The sequence below is a fragment of the Ornithodoros turicata genome, chromosome 3 (genome assembly GCF_037126465.1).
Source record: "Ornithodoros turicata isolate Travis chromosome 3, ASM3712646v1, whole genome shotgun sequence".
Classification (NCBI taxonomy): Eukaryota; Metazoa; Arthropoda; class Arachnida; order Ixodida; family Argasidae; genus Ornithodoros; species Ornithodoros turicata.
Window position 1 is genome coordinate 76,726,670 of NC_088203.1, and position 19,189 is coordinate 76,745,858.

The 19,189-nt window shown below is 43.9% G+C and overlaps 1 protein-coding gene across 2 annotated transcripts in view; it reads right to left on the bottom strand.

Moving 5' to 3' along the window:
- LOC135388655 (protein polybromo-1-like) overlaps positions 1 to 17,388 on the bottom strand; it is a 49,105-nt gene extending 31,717 nt beyond the window's left edge. For both annotated transcript variants that reach the window (XM_064618343.1, XM_064618342.1), the window contains exons 1-9: positions 17,214 to 17,388; positions 16,355 to 16,459; positions 15,937 to 16,034; positions 15,468 to 15,615; positions 12,054 to 12,161; positions 9,567 to 9,713; positions 1,816 to 1,983; positions 1,635 to 1,726; positions 524 to 793 (exon numbers count right to left, since the gene is read on the bottom strand). In XM_064618343.1, the coding sequence (XP_064474413.1) occupies positions 524 to 793; positions 1,635 to 1,726; positions 1,816 to 1,983; positions 9,567 to 9,713; positions 12,054 to 12,161; positions 15,468 to 15,615; positions 15,937 to 16,034; positions 16,355 to 16,438 (1,115 nt within the window). In that variant the 5' untranslated portion in view covers positions 16,439 to 16,459; positions 17,214 to 17,388. The remainder of the gene's footprint in view (positions 1 to 523; positions 794 to 1,634; positions 1,727 to 1,815; positions 1,984 to 9,566; positions 9,714 to 12,053; positions 12,162 to 15,467; positions 15,616 to 15,936; positions 16,035 to 16,354; positions 16,460 to 17,213) is intronic.
- Between the last annotated feature and the right edge of the window lie 1,801 nt (positions 17,389 to 19,189).

The window sequence follows — 19,189 nt, forward strand, 5'->3', positions numbered from 1 at the left end:
AATAAACCACAAAGCTGTGTGATATCGCTCTCGCGGAAAACAGCGACCAAAACCCCAGAACACGTGGAGGGAACATATCAGGACAACTTGTGGCAACATTACGCGTCACCATTCCGCTAGTCGGCTTCACCTAACGCCTGCTTGCTTTAGCAGAAGCTCGCTTTAGACCACTGTCGCGCGACTCGCGGGTGAAAAGCACGTGCTACGTCTTTTGAATCATCTCGCGTATTTGGGCAGCATTGGCCAAAAAAAAGGTGACACAAAAGTGTGACGACAGACCTCTTTCATTGACAGTAACGGAAAATGAACAGTCACTGTCTATTTTCTTGCCTCAATTTTTATTTTGGTTTAATTTGTTTGATACGAATTTTCTCCACAAGCCCGTGAGATTCGTACCATCGAGATTCTACTGTATATAAATTTAGCACATCACCACGTTGAACGGTTATGTAACTATGACGCCAGACATGATAAGGGTGCAGTGGGAAGCTCAGTAACAAAAATGTGATATCACATCACACACCTTTTAGATGGCAACTTTGTAAACGGTTCTGCAAGGAAGTATCCCTGACTCTGATAAGTGCGAACGGTCTCAAGTAGCTGCCACATTGGGCTGTTGTCCACGTCTTCAGGAGCACCCGAGTCGTCGTCGCTCTCATCAGCAGCCGAAACGGCTGTCCCTTCGGGCAAGGAAACACGAGTTGCTGCAACAGTGATGGGGGGCTCGTTGTCCTCGTATTTGAGGGCAGCCGTAATGGCCGACAGCTTCTGGCTTGCCATGATGCGTTTTGAGCTGTTTGGTAGAATGACATAAGATAGGCTTAGCTGAGTAAAAAAAGAAAATGTGGTTAGAGGGGTGTTAAAGTGCAAACGCTTCTCCTCGTGCGAGTGAAAGATGGTGTTACCTTGTCACCAACACAAAAGGACAAGTATTTATCCGTTGCATCATTCGTGATTAATGAGAGAAAGAAACTGCAATTTACACTTTCCCTCTTCCTGTCCTTCTCAAGAAGATAAGACAATTCGTAGTGGGCTCTCACTGGTCTCCTCAAATGATTGGTCAATGATTGGTCATTGTGGGAGATTATTAGAAGAAAACAGTCGGAGACCATTGTGCATTGACACACTTCTTGAGCACAAGACAGAAAGAGGAATCTTAGGGTGCGTTAAGTAACAGCTCTGCAGGGTGCGCTCCGTCCACTCTGTCCCTCTCGCTCTGGAGCCTCTGCTAAACGGGTTTTTAAGCCAAGAGAGCGTTGAGTGTTCAAAGCGCCTCTAGGCCGTCATCCGTTCTGGCTGTCTGAAGCCTTAAAAAGATTCATTGAGGTGCAGGTGGGTCTAACCAGAGAGGAGGGTGGACAGCGCGAGAAGCAAGGAACAGCGCAAGGTAGCGGGTAGCACCACAATCCGTAAAAGACGATTTCCCGTTTAGTAAAAAGAAACACGCTCCATAAGCTCAGGAGCCACTACTGAACGCACCCTTAAATTGCTGTTACTTTCTCCGATAAATCACAAACGACACAACTGATGAATCTCGTTCCTTTTGTGTTGGTGTCAAGGTAACGGCATCTTTCATTCCGTCAGGACACATTTTTACACTTTAGTGCCCCTTAAGCACATGCCCGCACAGCTACCGTATTCGCTCGCTGCATTTGCCGGGTGCATTCCTTCGCTGATCTATCTCTGCTTTCTTGATGCGAACTGCCTTCTTCAGCTGCGTTGCATCCTACGCATGATGATTGAGAAAATTAAATACGTCACACTGTGTGCCACAGAAAGCTAGGGACTCCAGCACTACGTTTTCATACAGCGTACCTTATATATCTGTGAACCTGGCTCATTAAAGGTTTTTGCATTCCGTATGAGCAGCATAAGGTCTTTCTCTAGTTCTCCGAGGTTTGTGTAGGCACTGTCTTGGATCTTGGTCGCAATCAGCTTGAGGTCAATGGGCTCTGTTATGATCTTGTAGTATTCTGGATACAGCTATAGCGCCCGCAATAGAATACGCAAGAAATGATTTCCGTTAGTGTCTGAAGCACTTAGTGGGATAACTCTATGAGCAAGTATACACTGTCACTTGGCACTTACACATACACACATGAAACATTGAGAACATCGAAGAAAGACCAAGTGAAAATTCATTTTTGCATCATGGAACTCATTCTCGGTTTACTGCAGGATGCACAACGGGTTGTGAAAGAGGAAACATGTCATATTACGAAAGCTCTAACTCATGTGATGTGCTGCCCTAGGATCTTCCAAATACAGAAAGGATTGCCTCCTTCATACTGCACAATGTAGTTTACAAAAATGTAATGAGTCCTGTAGAAAACGCTGAGAATCTATGCATACAAATACAGTCTGTGTTTGCAGTATACAGGGTGTTTCCTTTTATCTGCAACAAATTTTCATAAAAGGGGGAGTTTCCTTAGGGCGGTTTTACTTTTGGCATTCGATTACTCGGCGGGCTGCTACTAGGAATCCTATTTTTTCCTCAGTTAGGGGACTAATTAACAGAGATATTTTAATCAACTTTTTAATTATTGACTTTAGGGAGCACATTGCAATTGCAATATTAAAGCCTGATCACCACATGATCCGCTCGAACCACTGATGAAGCACTAAAGTAATCTCAGCACGTGCTATAGACCCAAATATTTCACCTCGGCTGTCCGCTGGAAACAAAAAGTGATCACAAAAAGAGCGGCGGTGACATTGATATCTCTGCCCTCAGAGAAACGTGATACGTGATGTTGGCAAACCCTATCGCGGTATGCTTTACTATCTTTTTTTTTGTTTTTCTTTTTCCTTCCTTTCGTTCTTTCACGTGCTCCCAGTCACTTGCTGTATCAATCATTTCATCCTGCCGGACACAGTTTTTGCCCTTCCCAGGTGCGATAAGCGCTGATATGTAGTGGTGATGCGCAGAGTTCTTTGCAAGCCAAAAGAAAAACAAAAGGAGACAAAGATCGTGAATCATTACATTTTTCTGCGATAGTAAGTGAGGGCGGAGATATCGACGTCACCGTCGCTCTTTTTGCGATCACTTTCTGATTCCAGCAGACGGCCGAGGTGAAATACTCAGGTCTATAGCACACACTCAGACTACTTTAGTGCTTCATCAGTGGTTCGAGCGGATCATGTGGTGACCAGGCTTTAATATTGCAATTGCAATGTGCTCCCTAAAGTCAATAATTAAAAAGTTGATTAAAATATCTCTGTTAATTAGCTTCCTAACTGAGCAAAAAATTGGTTCCTAGTTGCAGTCCCGCCGAGTAATCCAATGCCAAAAATAAAACCGCCTTAAGGCAACTCCCCTTTTTATAAAAATTTGTTGCAGATAAAAGGAAACACCCTGTATTTTAACACTGCAACTAACATGTCTGCTACGTTGGTTGTCCAGTGACTGGCATTACCATTCTGCAAGCTGACTTCACAGAAAGTTTACATGAGCTGGGAGAAACTTACGTTACAATTTGTACTAGCATTCCCTTCAAGTCCAACAAATGATGTATTCCTTCATGGTTCATGAATGAAAACAAATTAATAGTTGCATTACATGAGATCTTCACCAGATTTACACTTGTCACTATCGTTTTTTGCTATTGTGTTGTTCACGCGTACATGTGTTCCTCACAACCACTGGGTAGGTGTGACGACATATGCCATATGAAAACATGGCCTGTAATTTTCTGTGGCCTCCTGTCACTGTCCCTGGCTTTATATATCTTAAAACTGCAGAGCACCATCTACTTCGATTGCAGATTGAAAAGTGACTTATCTAGTTTTGTCGGGCTTTAGATTGTTAAACACACAGTAAGAGGGTCAATGACCTTTAGTTTTTGGCAAGTTCACTGACGACGACCGAGTTGCAGTAGCTGCCTTGTGATTGCAAGCCGAGCTGCAGAACTTAATTTTTGCAGCAAGCGTGGTGATACCGTGCAAGAAATTTTTTTGTGCTCTTCAAGCATCCAATACCTCTTCTGTAGAAAAATATTTCTTGACATATTATTATATTTCTTTTATAATCTTGTGCATGGATGTAGCCCCCCAAAAACATTGTACATTTGGTAGTGCATTTAGGAGAGGGAAACACCTCCCGCATGTAAAGTCCCCATAGAACCTCCCCCCCCCCAAAAAAAAAAAGATACCGGTATATATAGCTACCATGCTGATCCTGTGGGGCGATTTCATTCAGATTTAGGCAGGGTTGTTACCTATGTATCTCAGATTTCTTTTAAATTTTTTTAATGTGATAAGCATGTCTGTGCCACGAATATCACCACTGGTCAAACATTTCATAAGTACGTGGACCCCTAGATATAAATTTCTATAGGTAACGGGGCTAAATCTGTGCGCTCTCTTCCTCGCATTTTTCGTCCACTTTCGAGCGCCATATCTCCGCACTCGTAATTCATAACCATGAAATATATTTTCATGTGAATTTGGACTTTGACTCTGTGGGATAATTTCAGTTTCTGACGAGAGGAAAGTTTTCTGTAAAGGCTGGAAAACTGTTTCGACTCCAGTTTAACACTATGTTTACATTTTTATTTTGTTGGCTTGCCTCTAGTGTAGCCCATGAAAAGCATATCAAACGAAAGCTCGTTCTTTCCTCTTTTCATCATTGTGCAGAACATAATTCTATCTCGAGCTGGTACCGAGGAACACATGTTAGAAGAGTGGCCTGTATGAAAAAATTGGCTATGTTTGCAAAGCATTCAAACCCCACGTTTGATTTGAACCAAAAAAATTGTACTTCAAGAAGAAAACCTAAGCTTTCTAATGATATAAAAATCATGTGTCATAAATGCTTACTACTGCGGATAGAACGCTCGCAAGTGGAGAAGGTCTAGAAACAACCACTCCTCCTCCGATCCTGATGCACCGAATTGTGCATGTTTGTCTTGAATCACGGATATTCCCTGAGGCTAAATATTGCAATGGAAGTACAGTAGCTTCAGACGCCATTGCGTATTGCAAACGAAGAAGGGATGTCTGATAGCCCTCGTGTACAGGGAAAAGTTTCCTACTTTTATTACATTTACATACAAGCTTCGCAATGTCAGAAAATTGGACAGTTTGAAAACACATTCCTAACTGCTGTTCACTTCGTCCATAGTTCCTGCTAGGAACATCTGCGATTGTCCGCTGGTCTGTTTCTTGTACCAGACATGAGAAGAACGCAGCCCTCATACAGGCCTCACTGAGGACCTTGCTTGAGGACCTAAGGTCCAGCTTGATCGCTCAAAACGCTGCCACATCGTCTGCTGAAAGATGAGCTTGAGCTTGAAGACGAAGTCTCTGGCCGATCGAATCACATTCGCCTCTTTGGACTGCAAGCTATACATGCTGGCGACGTGCTTAACTGACCCACCTACCCCATTGCAAGCATTTTTTCCCGTGTCCACTTGCTGAGAATACCCAGCGGAGCAGCAAAGTCTTGGTACGCATCTCGTACAACTGGTTCCTGCTCTTGAAATGGGCTGCCGCTCCATCCGATATGTAGATGACATGAGAGAAAACAGGCAAAGTGTCCTCGACGGTGTTGACGATTTTCTTCAAGGCCAGAAGAGCGTGCGCTGTGTCGTGACCACGACCTACTAGATTATAGCGACCATGTCATACGGACCCCTTTCCAGCGCCGCATTTGGAGGCTAGCAGTGGCGCTACTCATCGGCCCGGTTACTGCTTCCTCAATTTCCACAGTACTCTGTACTTTAGCTTTGTACAAGCGGTGTACGTCCCACGAGAGATGCTTCCTTCTAAAGTTTATTATCATCATCATTCTAAGTGTTTTCATAGGAACTGTTGCTGTCGTCTGCTACGGTAATCTTACGTCCGTTTCTGCGCGTTCAAAATTCAAATTTCCATGGTCCAATCGTGATACAGATCTCGCGGGCCGATGAGTAGCGCCCTTAGCAGATTGTACGGATGGGCTCCTCATTGGGTTTGATGATGATGACATGGTCGCTATAATCTAGTAGGTCGTGGTCGTGACGCATATCGTCGATCACAGTTACGAAACTAAGGGTAGACGATTGCGTTTTCACAACACAAGTGAACAGCGACAACTGATTCCGCTGCCAGTAGTGGCCCTGAACTTCGTTCGGCATAGTTATGGTCCAGTCCTTGGCAAAGTCAAAGCTTAGCACGACGTCCTTCGGCTTCGAGAAACATTTTTCGCTCCAAATGGCATTTCTCTGAACAGAGTAAATGTGCGCACGCTTGGTGTACGTTGAGGCCCACTTACGAATTTCTTTGATGAATGTGTGGCCGGTGATGGTTTTCTTAATAAGGTCACCAACTTCCCAAAGTGCGACGACAACTTCGTCCTCTGCGCTGATTTGTAGACTTTTCAAGGTTAACCATTTCCCTTTGGCACAACTTTTGCATTCCTGAAATAAACAGGCTTGAGTGGGCTTCTCACACAAGCTCATTTTCTTTAGAGTCTTGTTACGCAACTCCCGTTTGGAGACACTATTCGCCGGGATGACTACAAGCTCAAAGTTTGCGCAGTAAACGCGAACACAACTCAGCTGACGAGGGGCTACTCGAACCCACTTTGGTCGCAGTGTGTAGAACTTTGTCATGCAGAGTTTTATATCCAGATTGTTAGTTTTGAAAATGCTGTAGGTCTCCCTTATTGATTGCATCATGAACCGCTTGACAATGGGCTTCCGTCTTCCGTCCTGGAGCACATGAATTACATCTTTTTTTGTTTGGGCTTTGCACGGTACAGTCTAGTTCGTCATCCAGGTAATAGCGGAGAGTGGTAGAAATGTCGGCCTCACTTAGTGAATGGCCGGTGTAAGCATCTGGCAGGGCCCAAACCCCAACCGACGCTCATAGATGTCGTGCCTTGTCGATTACGTATTTCGTTGCTCCGGGAATAAGGTGCATCACTTCTGTCTTGCTCATTCTCTCAGGTAGCAATGTCAGAAGCTGGCATCTCTGTTGCTGTGATGTGCATTTTTCGTACGCCTTTGCTACGCTGTCCAGAAAGGGTTCACAGTTGATGCACTCACGGGTGGACGTGCTTGGCTCAGCTGTACCGTACGCGTTACTAATTTTTCGGAGCACGGACCCGATCAGCGCTTCGGTAACTTCTGCTTGCTTTCGTTTGGCGTAAACTTCACTTCTTCCCTTCAAAGTCGCTGGAGGCCTCAATGGAGTAACATCAATGTCCGCAGATGAAGTATGAGGATTAATCTGATTTACAAGTTCTTCTGGTTGAACATAGTTAGGATTAGGTGCTTCAGGATTGTCTGGTTCATCAGGTCTAGATAGCTTATCAATAGCGGCGCGAAAATACTGTAGCAGTTTGTGCAGATCTCGGCGTCTTCTGACACAGCACACACAGGTGTGCTCGGTGCCTATAACCCTCTTCAACGCTGCAGTATCCAGCTCAGAAACGCGCACAAAGTCACGCCGTTTTGAAATTCGCTTTCTGTGGCGATGGTCATGGTCTGCACAATACACGCGGTCCTTACTATAGACATAGGAAGTCATGTACACTATACAACCCAGTACACTCAGCGTACGCAGAGGTGTCCGCAGTGCAAAGTAAAATGACAGGCAGCATCACTGTGTGTCCTTCTCCATTTCCATCATATCCAGCGACAAGGTCATCCTTGTTAGATGTACCTTGGTGGTCCTGTACATGTAGTGCCCTTATCCGGCAGGAGTGGAGATTTGGCTAATGGAAAACGACCTTACATAGCGCCAGCAGTCTGCCGTGACGCCAGAGAGAGATCAAGCTAAAACTACACAGAAATGTACATGGAACGAGGAAGGGTTTGGGGGAAGCGCATCTAGTGACGAAAGTATGTGGCACGATTGCTGTAAAAGCAGCAGAAGCAGAAAAAAAAAAAAAAAGAAACATCAAGAAACAAGGCCTCTACGCTTCATATGTACCTTGTTCAAGTTCAAGCGCTGTATCTAAATGATGAAACATTTACGACACGTGATTTTTATATCATTCGACAGCTTGAATTTTCTTCTTGAAGTACAATTTTTTTGGTTCAAATCAAACGTGGGGTTTGAATGCTTTGCGAACATAGCCAATTTTTTCATACAGGCCACTCTTCTAACGTGTGTTCCTCGGTACCAGCTCGAGATAGAATTATGTTCTGTACAATGATGAAAAGAGGAAAGAACGAGCTTTCGTTTGATATGCTTTTCATGAGCTACACTAGAGGCAAGCCAACAAAATAAAAACGTAAACATAGTGTAAAACTGGAGTCGAAACGGTTTTCCAGCCTATACAGAAAACCTGCCTCTCACCAGAAACTGAAATTATTCCACAGAGTCAACGTCCAGAATGAGATGGATCACGAGAAAATATATTTTGTGGTTATGAGTTACGAGTGCGAAGATACGGCACTCGAAAGTGGACGAAAAACGCGGGTAAGAGAGCGCACAGATTTCGTCCCGTTACCTGCAGAAATTTATATCTAGAGATCCACTTACTGGCGAAATACGGGACCAATGGTAATATTCGCGGCACAGACAGGCCTATCACATAAAAAAAATTTAAAAGAAATCGGAGATACAGAGGTTACGACCCTGCCTGAATCTGCATGAAATCGCCCACCGATACCACGAGTTTTAGTGCATTGTACGATATCGCCTTTGCGCACGTAAGCGATGGCATTGGTGGTTCTGCTCATGCACAAAACATAGAGAGAGCTTAGCGCATTGCGCAGAACCATCACGCTATCCCTTACGTACCCAACGGCGATAGCATACGATGCACTAAAACTCAATCCATTTGGTGGCGGTTCTGGAGAGTCCCGGGCGAGGAGGAAACATCTCCATTCTCGTTTTTTCTCACACGTTTTTTTTTTTTTTTTTTCACATTTCACCAGGCTTTTGTTAGGAATCTGCCAGTGCAACAACAGTCAGATATACAACGTGTGCTTGGAGAGATCCAATGACTTCGTGGAAGTGGACAACAGCGCTGTCGGATGCCAATATTGTGAGCCACGTGTCCTGCCGCACGCAAGATGGCGGAAGCGAAACTGAAGACGACGTTGCTGAGTGCATGCGCGCGTGCTCTATGTGGCACGTGGCAGACGATTCACAAAAGTGAGATTGACTTCGTTCATTTTTCCGCCTATTCTTTAATTCGACCTTCGGATAATTCGATCAAATTTTGCGTTCCCGTCAGGGTCGAATTAACGGAAGTTTATTGTATCAGTTGCGGTGCTTCAACCATCCTGCGCTGGCAAGGCAAAAGACAATCGTTTGCAGTTATCGTAACTGAATGGACTTGCGTAACAGCATGTTGCGTTCAAGCACAGGAGGCGTGCATGGCCTCCCGCCTGTTCGTATCCCAGAAAAGTGTCTGTACTATTCCACAACATAATCTATTATGCATAAGGTGCTCAGGCCAGGACTTTGTAAAAATTCTTATCGTCCCAAAATTCATATCATTCATGATCGTATCATGGAGATTCTACTGTACATGATGTAACTGTTTTGCTGAAAGTGCTGCAGGAAACCATTAGAGATTCTGTAAATGAATCCAACATGTCACTGTGTTTGCAGGAAACGTTACTTACCGTTCGGGAAGGTAGGAGCTGAAACATGGAACTGATGCAGCGCCCCTCGGCATCAGCTGCAGTCATCACGGACGTGAACAACTCTTCGTAGTGGTCCTCATCTGTGGAATCTGAAACAGCCCCTGTCAGAGAACCACCGTCCAGTTCCTGCAAAGGAAAGGACCACTAAACATTTGTGCAAACCTTTCCCAAATCTTTGTAAACTACACGGTTAAAGGGGTTGTAAAACCATCTCCGAACTTACGAAGAAATAACGTTGTAAATATTGGCTTATGCGTACTGAACATGCACATCAAAACACTATGCTTCTGCGATCCCACGTTACAAAGCTAGTGTATACCAAAGGTCGTGTGTTGGGCGAGCTCCTCCGTCGCTCTCAATTCTTTACCTCCTCGCCTGTTTTTGGAGTGATGTTTTACCATGGAGAAAGAAAGTGCATACTTTTTCGTTTCCATGACGGTGGAGGTGGTTGTAAAGTGGGAGCCAGTCACTGGAGAACTGCCTTTAGTATGGTGACCTTCGAGAACTTTGGGGAAGCATTAACGGATATTACATTACTTCCTATGTCTCTACCGACATTTTTCAGCGCCGTTCGGTGCCACCTTTAAAGGCAGATTGAAGAAATCACAGTTTTAAAAAACCCAACAGTTAAAAGACTGTTCCAAGGAGGAATGTGGGACCTTGCATGTTGAATCCATGGACTACAGTGTATGAAACGGAGCCATACATTCAGTGGGCTGCGTATGGTTCCTCAACCCCTTTAATAACATATTTCCTCTAATAATTAATGCATCTTCAACTTGGGCACCCAAGTGTCGGTGCTTCTCTCTTTCCTGCATATTTAACCCACCACGGCTCTAGCAGCACATGGCTAGCACACACTGCAAGGCAACAACCAACATAGAGCAAGCGAGCACCAAAAACACACATCTTGTAGAAGAGAAGGGCCGTGGGAATCACCAATGAGACAAAATATCGCTCGATATTTCAGACTCTGTTTGCCCAACCAGCGAATTTCTCTCTTGGGATGACGGAAAATATTGGTATCATCCGAAATTCGTATCAAAAGAAATCAACCAACTAAAATATTGAGGCAAAAAAAGAGGCAGTGATTGTTAATTTTCCATTCCTCTGAGTAGAAGAGGTTTCTCGTAACACTTTTGCGTCTTTTTTTGGCCAACGGCTTGATTCAAAAGGTGCTGTCCGCTCGCCGGTCGCGTGACAGCGCTATAAAGCGAGCTTCACCTAATACACGCATGCATTAGGTGAAGCCGACTTGCGGACTTATTGATTGGAGGTGCCTCTGTCAGTGTACAGTGACGAAATGTCGCTTCGGGAAATAGAAGCTAGTGTTATCAGGCAGAGCTGCAAGCACGTTAGGAAAGCATCGACAAATTTTTCCAGCCTACTAGTGCTTAGGAAAGCTTATTTTGAAGCGAAAGTTGTTTTTTCGGACTGCTCGATTATTCGGACTTTTGCGCGATCCCCGCCGAGTCCGAAAAATCAGACGGCAACTATATTCCTTTCGTCCTTTTGGCCCATTACTGCGCACATAGCATCGTCACGGAAATCTACATCATGCGTCCGTTTCATCCGTACAAATAAACACATGTGCTCACAAGATATTGTCTGAAGTTGTACTGCAGTTTTTCCAGTATCTTCAGATACAATAGCGCTAAAGAGATCTTCAAAGGTTGTATATATGAGTGTTTACATCTGCTACCGCCGTGGGCTTGCGGCACGACAGTTGTGAAATGGTCAGTGCGTAAATACTAAACTTTTTGGACAACATAGAACTTCCGTTCTCACTGTAATACTCGTTTACCAGAGTACGGGAGCAATATCAGCTCTGGGCAATGGTGATAAAACACCCGATCATTATCTCGAAATAAGTTGCCATCTGGTCGGTGCATTTGACGGTGATACAGTACCCATAGCAGCGTTTCACTGTCACAAAAGTGGCAATTGGAAATTATTGATCATTTTGCAGGTCCTCATTCAGTTTCATCGAAACTAGAACAAAAGAAATAGAATATATTCGTTCATGTTGTGCACACCTCGTGCAATGCCGAACGCGCGCCACGAACGCTATTAGCTGCAAGTCTGGTGCCCTTGGTGGTATTGGAAGTGTAGAAAGCATGAGAAATGAAACATCTGGTCCCTAATGGAGAGTTCTTTTAGGTGCTTCCAGAGTTAGCGATGCAGCAGTTCCAGTGCAGCAAAAAAAAGACGCTCGCACTTCACATGTAAACAAAGTTGGCTACCCGGCGGCTATCATGCAAGGTATTTTCTCCGAAAGCCACATCGCGGCGCCACCAGTTTCTCTCACAGTCCCTATACACCAGTTCGTTTGCATATTGCATTTATGCTCAACGTGAATAACTGTGTTTTCCACTAAATAAATAGATAACTATTAAATACACAGACAAATAAAAATAAAAAGCTAACAACTGGACACACAATGACATAAGGGTCAAAAGTGGGTACCATAGATTCCATCTCCTCTTCTTTAGCCCTTGTGGACAACAAGTTTGTTTTGGCAGTCTGGTATGCTTCCCACATTTCTTCAGCATCCTTGAATTCTTGACTGCCCTCCTACAAGGTTGTGACATAGAGTGTGAGAAACACCACTGAGAATATAAAAGCAAGATACGGTGCAATCCCGTCAATTCAAAAATCTCTTTAAGGGGTTGGGACACTTTCATAGGTGTGGTTAATTACATTATGGACGCGTTGTACCGCACGCCAGAACACAGAAGAAAAGATAACTATTCTTCTAGGTATCTTACTTAGTGAGATACAAGCCCTCGAACACACTCCCGAACAAAGCACCGATGTCAGAGAGCTCAGAGTTGTGTCCGTTCCTATTGACAGCCTTAGGCACGTGACTTCTCGTGCGCTGGCTCACTGGCAGTGGAGCGCCCTGTGATATCAGAGCCGCATGACTTTCTGTATTTGCGGTGCCCATTTTCTCCGCTTCTATCGCTCTTTTCCTTGTGAAACTTTCAAAGCAGGTTCACATTGGTGCAAACAACCATCTTCTACGGTTATCTGGGATAGCGTAGGATAAATTTCAATGGGGGGAAAATGCCCGGTAATAGGAGATATGCGAAATGAAGCACCCTCTCTTGCCCGTTAGCGAAAACGCGCTCGCGCCAGTTTCGTTGAGGCAATGCTTGGAAAGCATGGCCTCGCTGTTCCGTGTACACGGCTTGCGTTGCCCCTGAGTAAGTTTGACTGAATAGTGGCAGCTGGAAAGGGCTTCTGTTGTCATCCTATGTGTAACCGCCTCATGTACCATTGCGTTAGTAAAAGTTTGTTGTGCAGCAAGGCAGCAGCCGGCAGCATAGTGTAAACGACACTGCAAGCTTTTCGTTCTGCTTAGTAAAGAATCGTCTGATTACCACAACTTTTTGTCGTGAAAAGGACTGCGTATGTCCAAACTCTGAAGAACAAAACACAATGTTATTTAGTAATGATGAAGGTGTCACCGCACTGCTGCGCGAAGCTGTACTAGCAGAGAGGAATAAAACGACAAAAGGGTGCATATTCATGAATCGCTGTAACTGAGCACTAGGAACAAAATGACACGAAGAAAAAAACCTGAAATAGTATCCTGAAGTTGAGGCTACTATCGGACCAGACTAAAGCTTAACGAGTAAAGCTTAACATTCTCGATCATTCAGAATTAATACGAGTATGCAGTCACTTTAGATCCAGACATTTTACCGCTCGTTTATGCACCACTGATGCAGAACCTGAGAGGCAGACCCATAATGTGATATGAGTGACCCTGATTTGACTCTTTTTGTAAAATCACTGAACTTATGTTATATTATATCATAACCCGCAGGTGAATTGTCAAATGTGATAGATTGGAATATTGTTTTGCATACGTACCTAGTGCGCTCTCTTGACGTACATCCTAACTCCAAATAAGAATGTGCACAATAATTTGCAGTCTCTACATGTGTTCTCTACTGTGTTCCAGTTTCTCGTGCACGAGGGAAAGTAAGAAAAGAAATTAGTCGAGCCACTAAATAGGCCAGAACACGAGAATAGGACATCATCTATGAATATTTGCTTTGAAATTTTATTTGTGTGTATGTGTGAATTGCCTCACACAGTTAAAAGGAAAATCACTTCTTGTAGTTGAACTACATAGGATAAAACCACACTTATTACAGGTTCAGAACTATGGCATTTATATTGATCAAATGCTTACTTATTAAATAACATAAATAAGTGTTGGTCATGAAGTCACATGCTCGACAAACGGGTCAAGTCGTGGCTTAAGGAGAGCAAGCAGCAATGATAGAACCAGATACTTTCCAACATCTAAATCTGAAACCTAGTGCTATATCGTCTAATTATATATCACAACTATCAAATGCAGCAGCACTACAACCGTGGCGTGGTTACCAGAATCTCAAAACATTAAGGAAGAGACTGCTCGGCAGAGTGTGGCAAATGGTATGAAAAACTCCTGCATCAAAATATTCCCTTTTATAAGACCAGTATCTCATTTAATCTTACCATCACAATATCAGCTAAAACTAAAAAGTGAAGTATTGCAGAAAACAAAGTAAATGCAAATGCCAAACATCGATGATAAATGCCGTGTGAGATCTCGCTGAAAATGGAATTGACCGCAAAACTGTAGGACTATTTCTGCTGCTGAGACTAGAGTTCTGAACAGTTTGTCATCCGTACATTCCGCCGAAATGTTCTGTACTCCACCGAGAAGTCGTGCTTCAAAAATTGGGGCCGTGGATTCCTCTTTAGCGGGACCCCCTCAAGCCGCGCTGCAGCTCGTGAGAGATCTGCCCTAGCCATGGCGGTCGGAAGCGGCGCACTCGACAGATGGCGCTATTTCGCATATCTCCTATTCAAACACATGAACGTGCGCAACGGTTTAATCGAACAAGATAGCTCAGCCGCGCCCAACTGCCAACTATGCATCTGCTAGGAAGAGCCCAGCAGCACGATGACCAGCTGGCGTGTCAGGGATGCTCATTTATTTATTAACACTTGATAAAGTGTTAAGTCTACTTAGACAATTTCTCATAAAAGCAATACTTCTACCAGAGGAAAGAGGAGTAAGGAACAAATTACTGTAATGGTGTGTACAAACGCATTGAGGACGGCATTTAATTTCCCGAATTGGGTTGGCCATGTTCGCGTTTGCGCGGTTGGGTTCCACATCGCAAACAATGTTGATAGAGTCACGACTGAAGAAACAAACGCAAGCGCGTTTAACAGATTATTTTATGTCCTGAGATGTTTTGATAATTGCCCATAGATATCTATTTAGGAAAGAATGAGGCTCTTATATTTCTGCCACAACGTGACCACGAATGTGTCTCATTTTAAATGTAACACCTCTTCCTTCTCAAATTCATTGTTTCCTAAGATATCCAGATATCCATCGAATGGAATAACCTCCCATCTAACACTTCAACTGTCACTGAGCCTCCCAACTGTTGCAACTCCATATAAAATAATCACTTAATATTTCAAACTCCCTCAATTCCTACATACTTTTTCTTCATATGCCGTTGCCGTTTCATGCGCTTGATCTGTGGTACGTGGCAATTTTTCTAAAAGTGTACTTAGCTTCTGTCAATGTATCCCTCTTTAGTGTATTATTTGCCTGAATGTGCTCTTCTCATGTAATGCCCTCCCCGGGTCTTTTTGGAGTAATTAAATCGATTGATTGATTGACTAAACATGCAGCAAGGCCATGCAGCACGGTCAAGCGAACCATAATGCATCACGCCCTCATTCAGAGCAGCTCCCTTTAGTTCCAACTCTGCTTTATTTGAACAAATCTTTGGTCCCCTTCAAGTTCGAATTAACGAGATTGCGTTGCACTGATTGTACATGCTTTGAATACTCCACCTTGTAATATGCCTTTGTGTTGTTGACCATCAGTTCAACATCAGCAGTAAGCTGATCAAGCTCTGTGTACTCGCTTGACTTGATCTTTTGATGGATTGTCAGAAGGTCCATCGGAGTTGCCACAACATCATAGTAGTCTGCTTGAACCCTGTAAATGACCATCAAAACACCTTACATATTCTACAAGTGCGTTCATTTCTGCTTATACTGACTTGCACGAGTTTTTCCACAGATACTAGAACTTTTTACCAGCTAGTGTTTGCAACTGAACAAACAGGTTTGAAGGTCATCTTCCATTCAGTCTGCAATGCAATTGACTGCAAAGACGCTGAGGCAGCTTTCGTTGGGCTTGATGCTTAGCGTATGCATTTTAGAACAATTTCTATCATGCATCTTTCTTGTGTTTTTGCTGTTTTCACCCCAGGCATCTGTTTATTTTTGCTGTGTGACATTCTGAATGGTACTCTACCTCTTCTTTGGAGCTCGTATGAATGTCTCGCAAAGAACTCGTCCGTCTTCACTCTTGCATGTTTGCATTGCACTGTACAGTGTCTGGAAGATGTCTCCCTAGAGTGACAGAGAAACAACTTTTTGAAGGTGGAACAGCAACCATACCACAGAAATGTTTCACACTCCAGGGAATCTTGCAACTGCCATCTTTTCTGAAGCACTTACAGTTACAACACACCATAGGCACCTTGCCACAATATGTAATTATCGTCAAGAAAGGCTCCCTATATGGTAACAATATTAGCAGTACTTAAATACTTACTCGTAAACTCATTAAACGGTGCTAAGTATGGATGAAATGTGCAAAAAGAAGTCTCTTTTTACACTTTCGGAAGTTCACAAAACATTACAATATTATACGGTGCAAGACTCCATACCAGGTCAGCATTGCCTCGTCTTCGCTTTCTGTGGATTTCATCAGCCCCATCTTCGGGAAGAGAAACTTTCTTTCGTTTTGGCATTTTTGTCCGGTGTTAAGGTACCTGAAAAGAAAAGTTGAAAAACGACATCTTGAGCATGTTAACCATGGTCATCAGAGGCTGCATGGGTATCCTCCTTCCTCGTATGTTTGTCATGTCCATATTTGAGTTCATTTTCCACAAACAACCACAAATACCGAACAAGACGTGGCCATGAGGGTGTGACAAAAACGCTGCGTTAAACCAGCCTCACTTGATTTCTCATGTCATAAAAGACAGGGATGCTAAACTAGTACCGTGCCATGCATGACAGCTGAAATAAATAAAACAGACGTCATGCTTACGCGAACTCGACTGTACACTCCTTAAATACACAAAATGTATATGGTTCGGCAACCAAGAGGTGCACTCACGGGTCCCTTCACAACGTAAGGCGAGAGCACCGGTATTACTTCTGCACATCGCACTATGCATCCAGTGTCCTCCACTTTCATCACCGTCACGTTTGTGCATATATAATTTGAAAAAGAGCAATCGCGCACACGAAACAAATGAATGGATCAGAGATCTGACGTTAGGGCATTCCACGCGCTTGTGAAGATTCCTCAAATGCCGATAGCTGAACACAGAAAGAGCACAACCACGAAAGGAGAAGCTACAGCGACCGCTGCTGATGCTTACAACATCAAAGTTATCGCGTGCTGAAACAAGAAACGTGAGTTTGTTTGTATTGGGTTCGTACCCGCGATGCATAGAAGCGGTGTAGAAGAAGAAGCGTTTGACACTGAAATACGCGCGCGTTGCTTAATTTACTTACGCAATTGAAGAGATTGAGTTGTGGCGACAAAGGCTTAGCGTAATTCGCGCAGGCGTAGGGTCAAAATCTTCGCCGTATTACGAATCAACGCAGACTATTTATTTCAGCAGCGAAAACATCCGACATTTTTTGCTGCTGTTGGCTGGTCACGTTCGCTTTCTGTAGTGCGAGAAAGCGCGAGACCGACGCTATAGCCCATAGCCATAGCGACGCGCGATGCCCTGCAGCGCTCGTAGAAAGCATACGGAGATAAATTTCTATGGGATTTCCGCCCATGGGCCCTGCAGCGCCCATTTCCGTAACCATATCGAAACTATTCGTCATCGCTGAATATGAAACGAGTCAATTTTATCGAAGCTCCCGCAGTGCTTTTGCAGAGTCGATTCAAACTTGTTGAGATACAGCGAACTATATGGTTCGAAACAGAGATTTGTTAGTTTCTACTGCAGTGCTCTAAAATGGAATAAACACAGAAACACAGCGACTGGTTCTTTTGACCACTTATACTGCTTACGAAATGTTATTTGAAAAGTGGTAAACTTATGGATAAGTTATTTACAAGAAACTCAAAACTCAGGCTCAACAGTTTCAAATTATACATTTATAATGTATGCTCCAATGTTTTCTGGAAACGTTGCCTAAAGGCATGCGTAAACATCGCTCTTCAGGCCCGTTCAGGCCACATTCTGAGCAACATGTTCTTGCAACATTGCTGCAACATGATAGCTGCAACATTACACACAATGTCATGACAACATTTATGTAATATTGGCAAGAGGTTGGCAGAGGTATTTGTGCCAGAGTGTACAACCGAAACATTTTTGGTTTGTTTTTGGTTCGGGTTCCGCCATAAAGGTTCGGTTCTGGTTCATCTTTGGAGTTCGAATATATCGGTTCAATTAACCAGTTCAGAACCGGTGCGAGGTTAAATGCTACAAAATTATAGGTAGCCACTAAAAATGATACAAGATCTCTTAGTTACATTTTTTATGCATTTATTTATGTTTTCCGACCAACAGGACCCCCTTTCATACCTTCTCCGAGCAACGTGCCGCTAATCTAGGCAAGCAGACCGCTCGAATCCCCACATCACCCCTCACCACACACCAACCCGAACCGCACCGGTATCCCAAACCAGTAACCAAAGTTTTTAGATTGGTTCGGTTCCGGTTCAGCTCCAGGATGGCGCTAGACGAGTTCAGAAAATCCCAGTGCTCTTTGCACATGCATTGCATCCTGGGTGCTTGCTGAGCGGGGGAACGAACAATAATCCTTCACATTTCGCTTTCGCTGACCTTGACACATTGTGGACGATGGACTGGTAGGGGAGAAATCGGAACAGTTTGGAGGCCACCCGTTTCTTTCATATTAGTAAACTCCCACAGTTCAAAGCGACGCTAAGCACTCTGGGATTTTCTGAACTTGTCTATTACAGTTCAGTTCCAGTAAAAAAAGAACGGTTAATTCCGGTTTCGATTCCGGCTCGGTTTGACGCTCAGATTCGTGTGCTATTTATTTGCTCTTTTCCTTTTTCTACATCGAACTAAGCCAGATGCATGCTGACTGCAAGCACTGTGTACGCCACTGGTATACTCATCTCTTGCGCCGCAAATAAGTGCCGTACCCTAGCCGCTTCACTTGGGCACTGGGGTGGGGCTTGGGGAGACCGCTTGGGTACCGTCATCAAGCAGTGGCCTCTATTTGCAATCAGGATGGAACATGTAAAATATGAGGGGCGTTCAAGTCAAACCAGGACTTTTCATTTTTTGCAAAAGTAAAATGAACATACAGATGAGATATTAGTTTTATTTTTCAACGTAATCTCCAGCTGCATTAAATGCACTTGTCCCAGCATTTCACGAGGGCTTGGATGTCAGCAGCGTAGAAATCCTTACCAGCGTGTAGCAGCCATAATCGGACCGCATTCTTGACTTCGTCGTCGCAGCTGAAGTGGCGGCCCCCAGGGAACGCCTTCA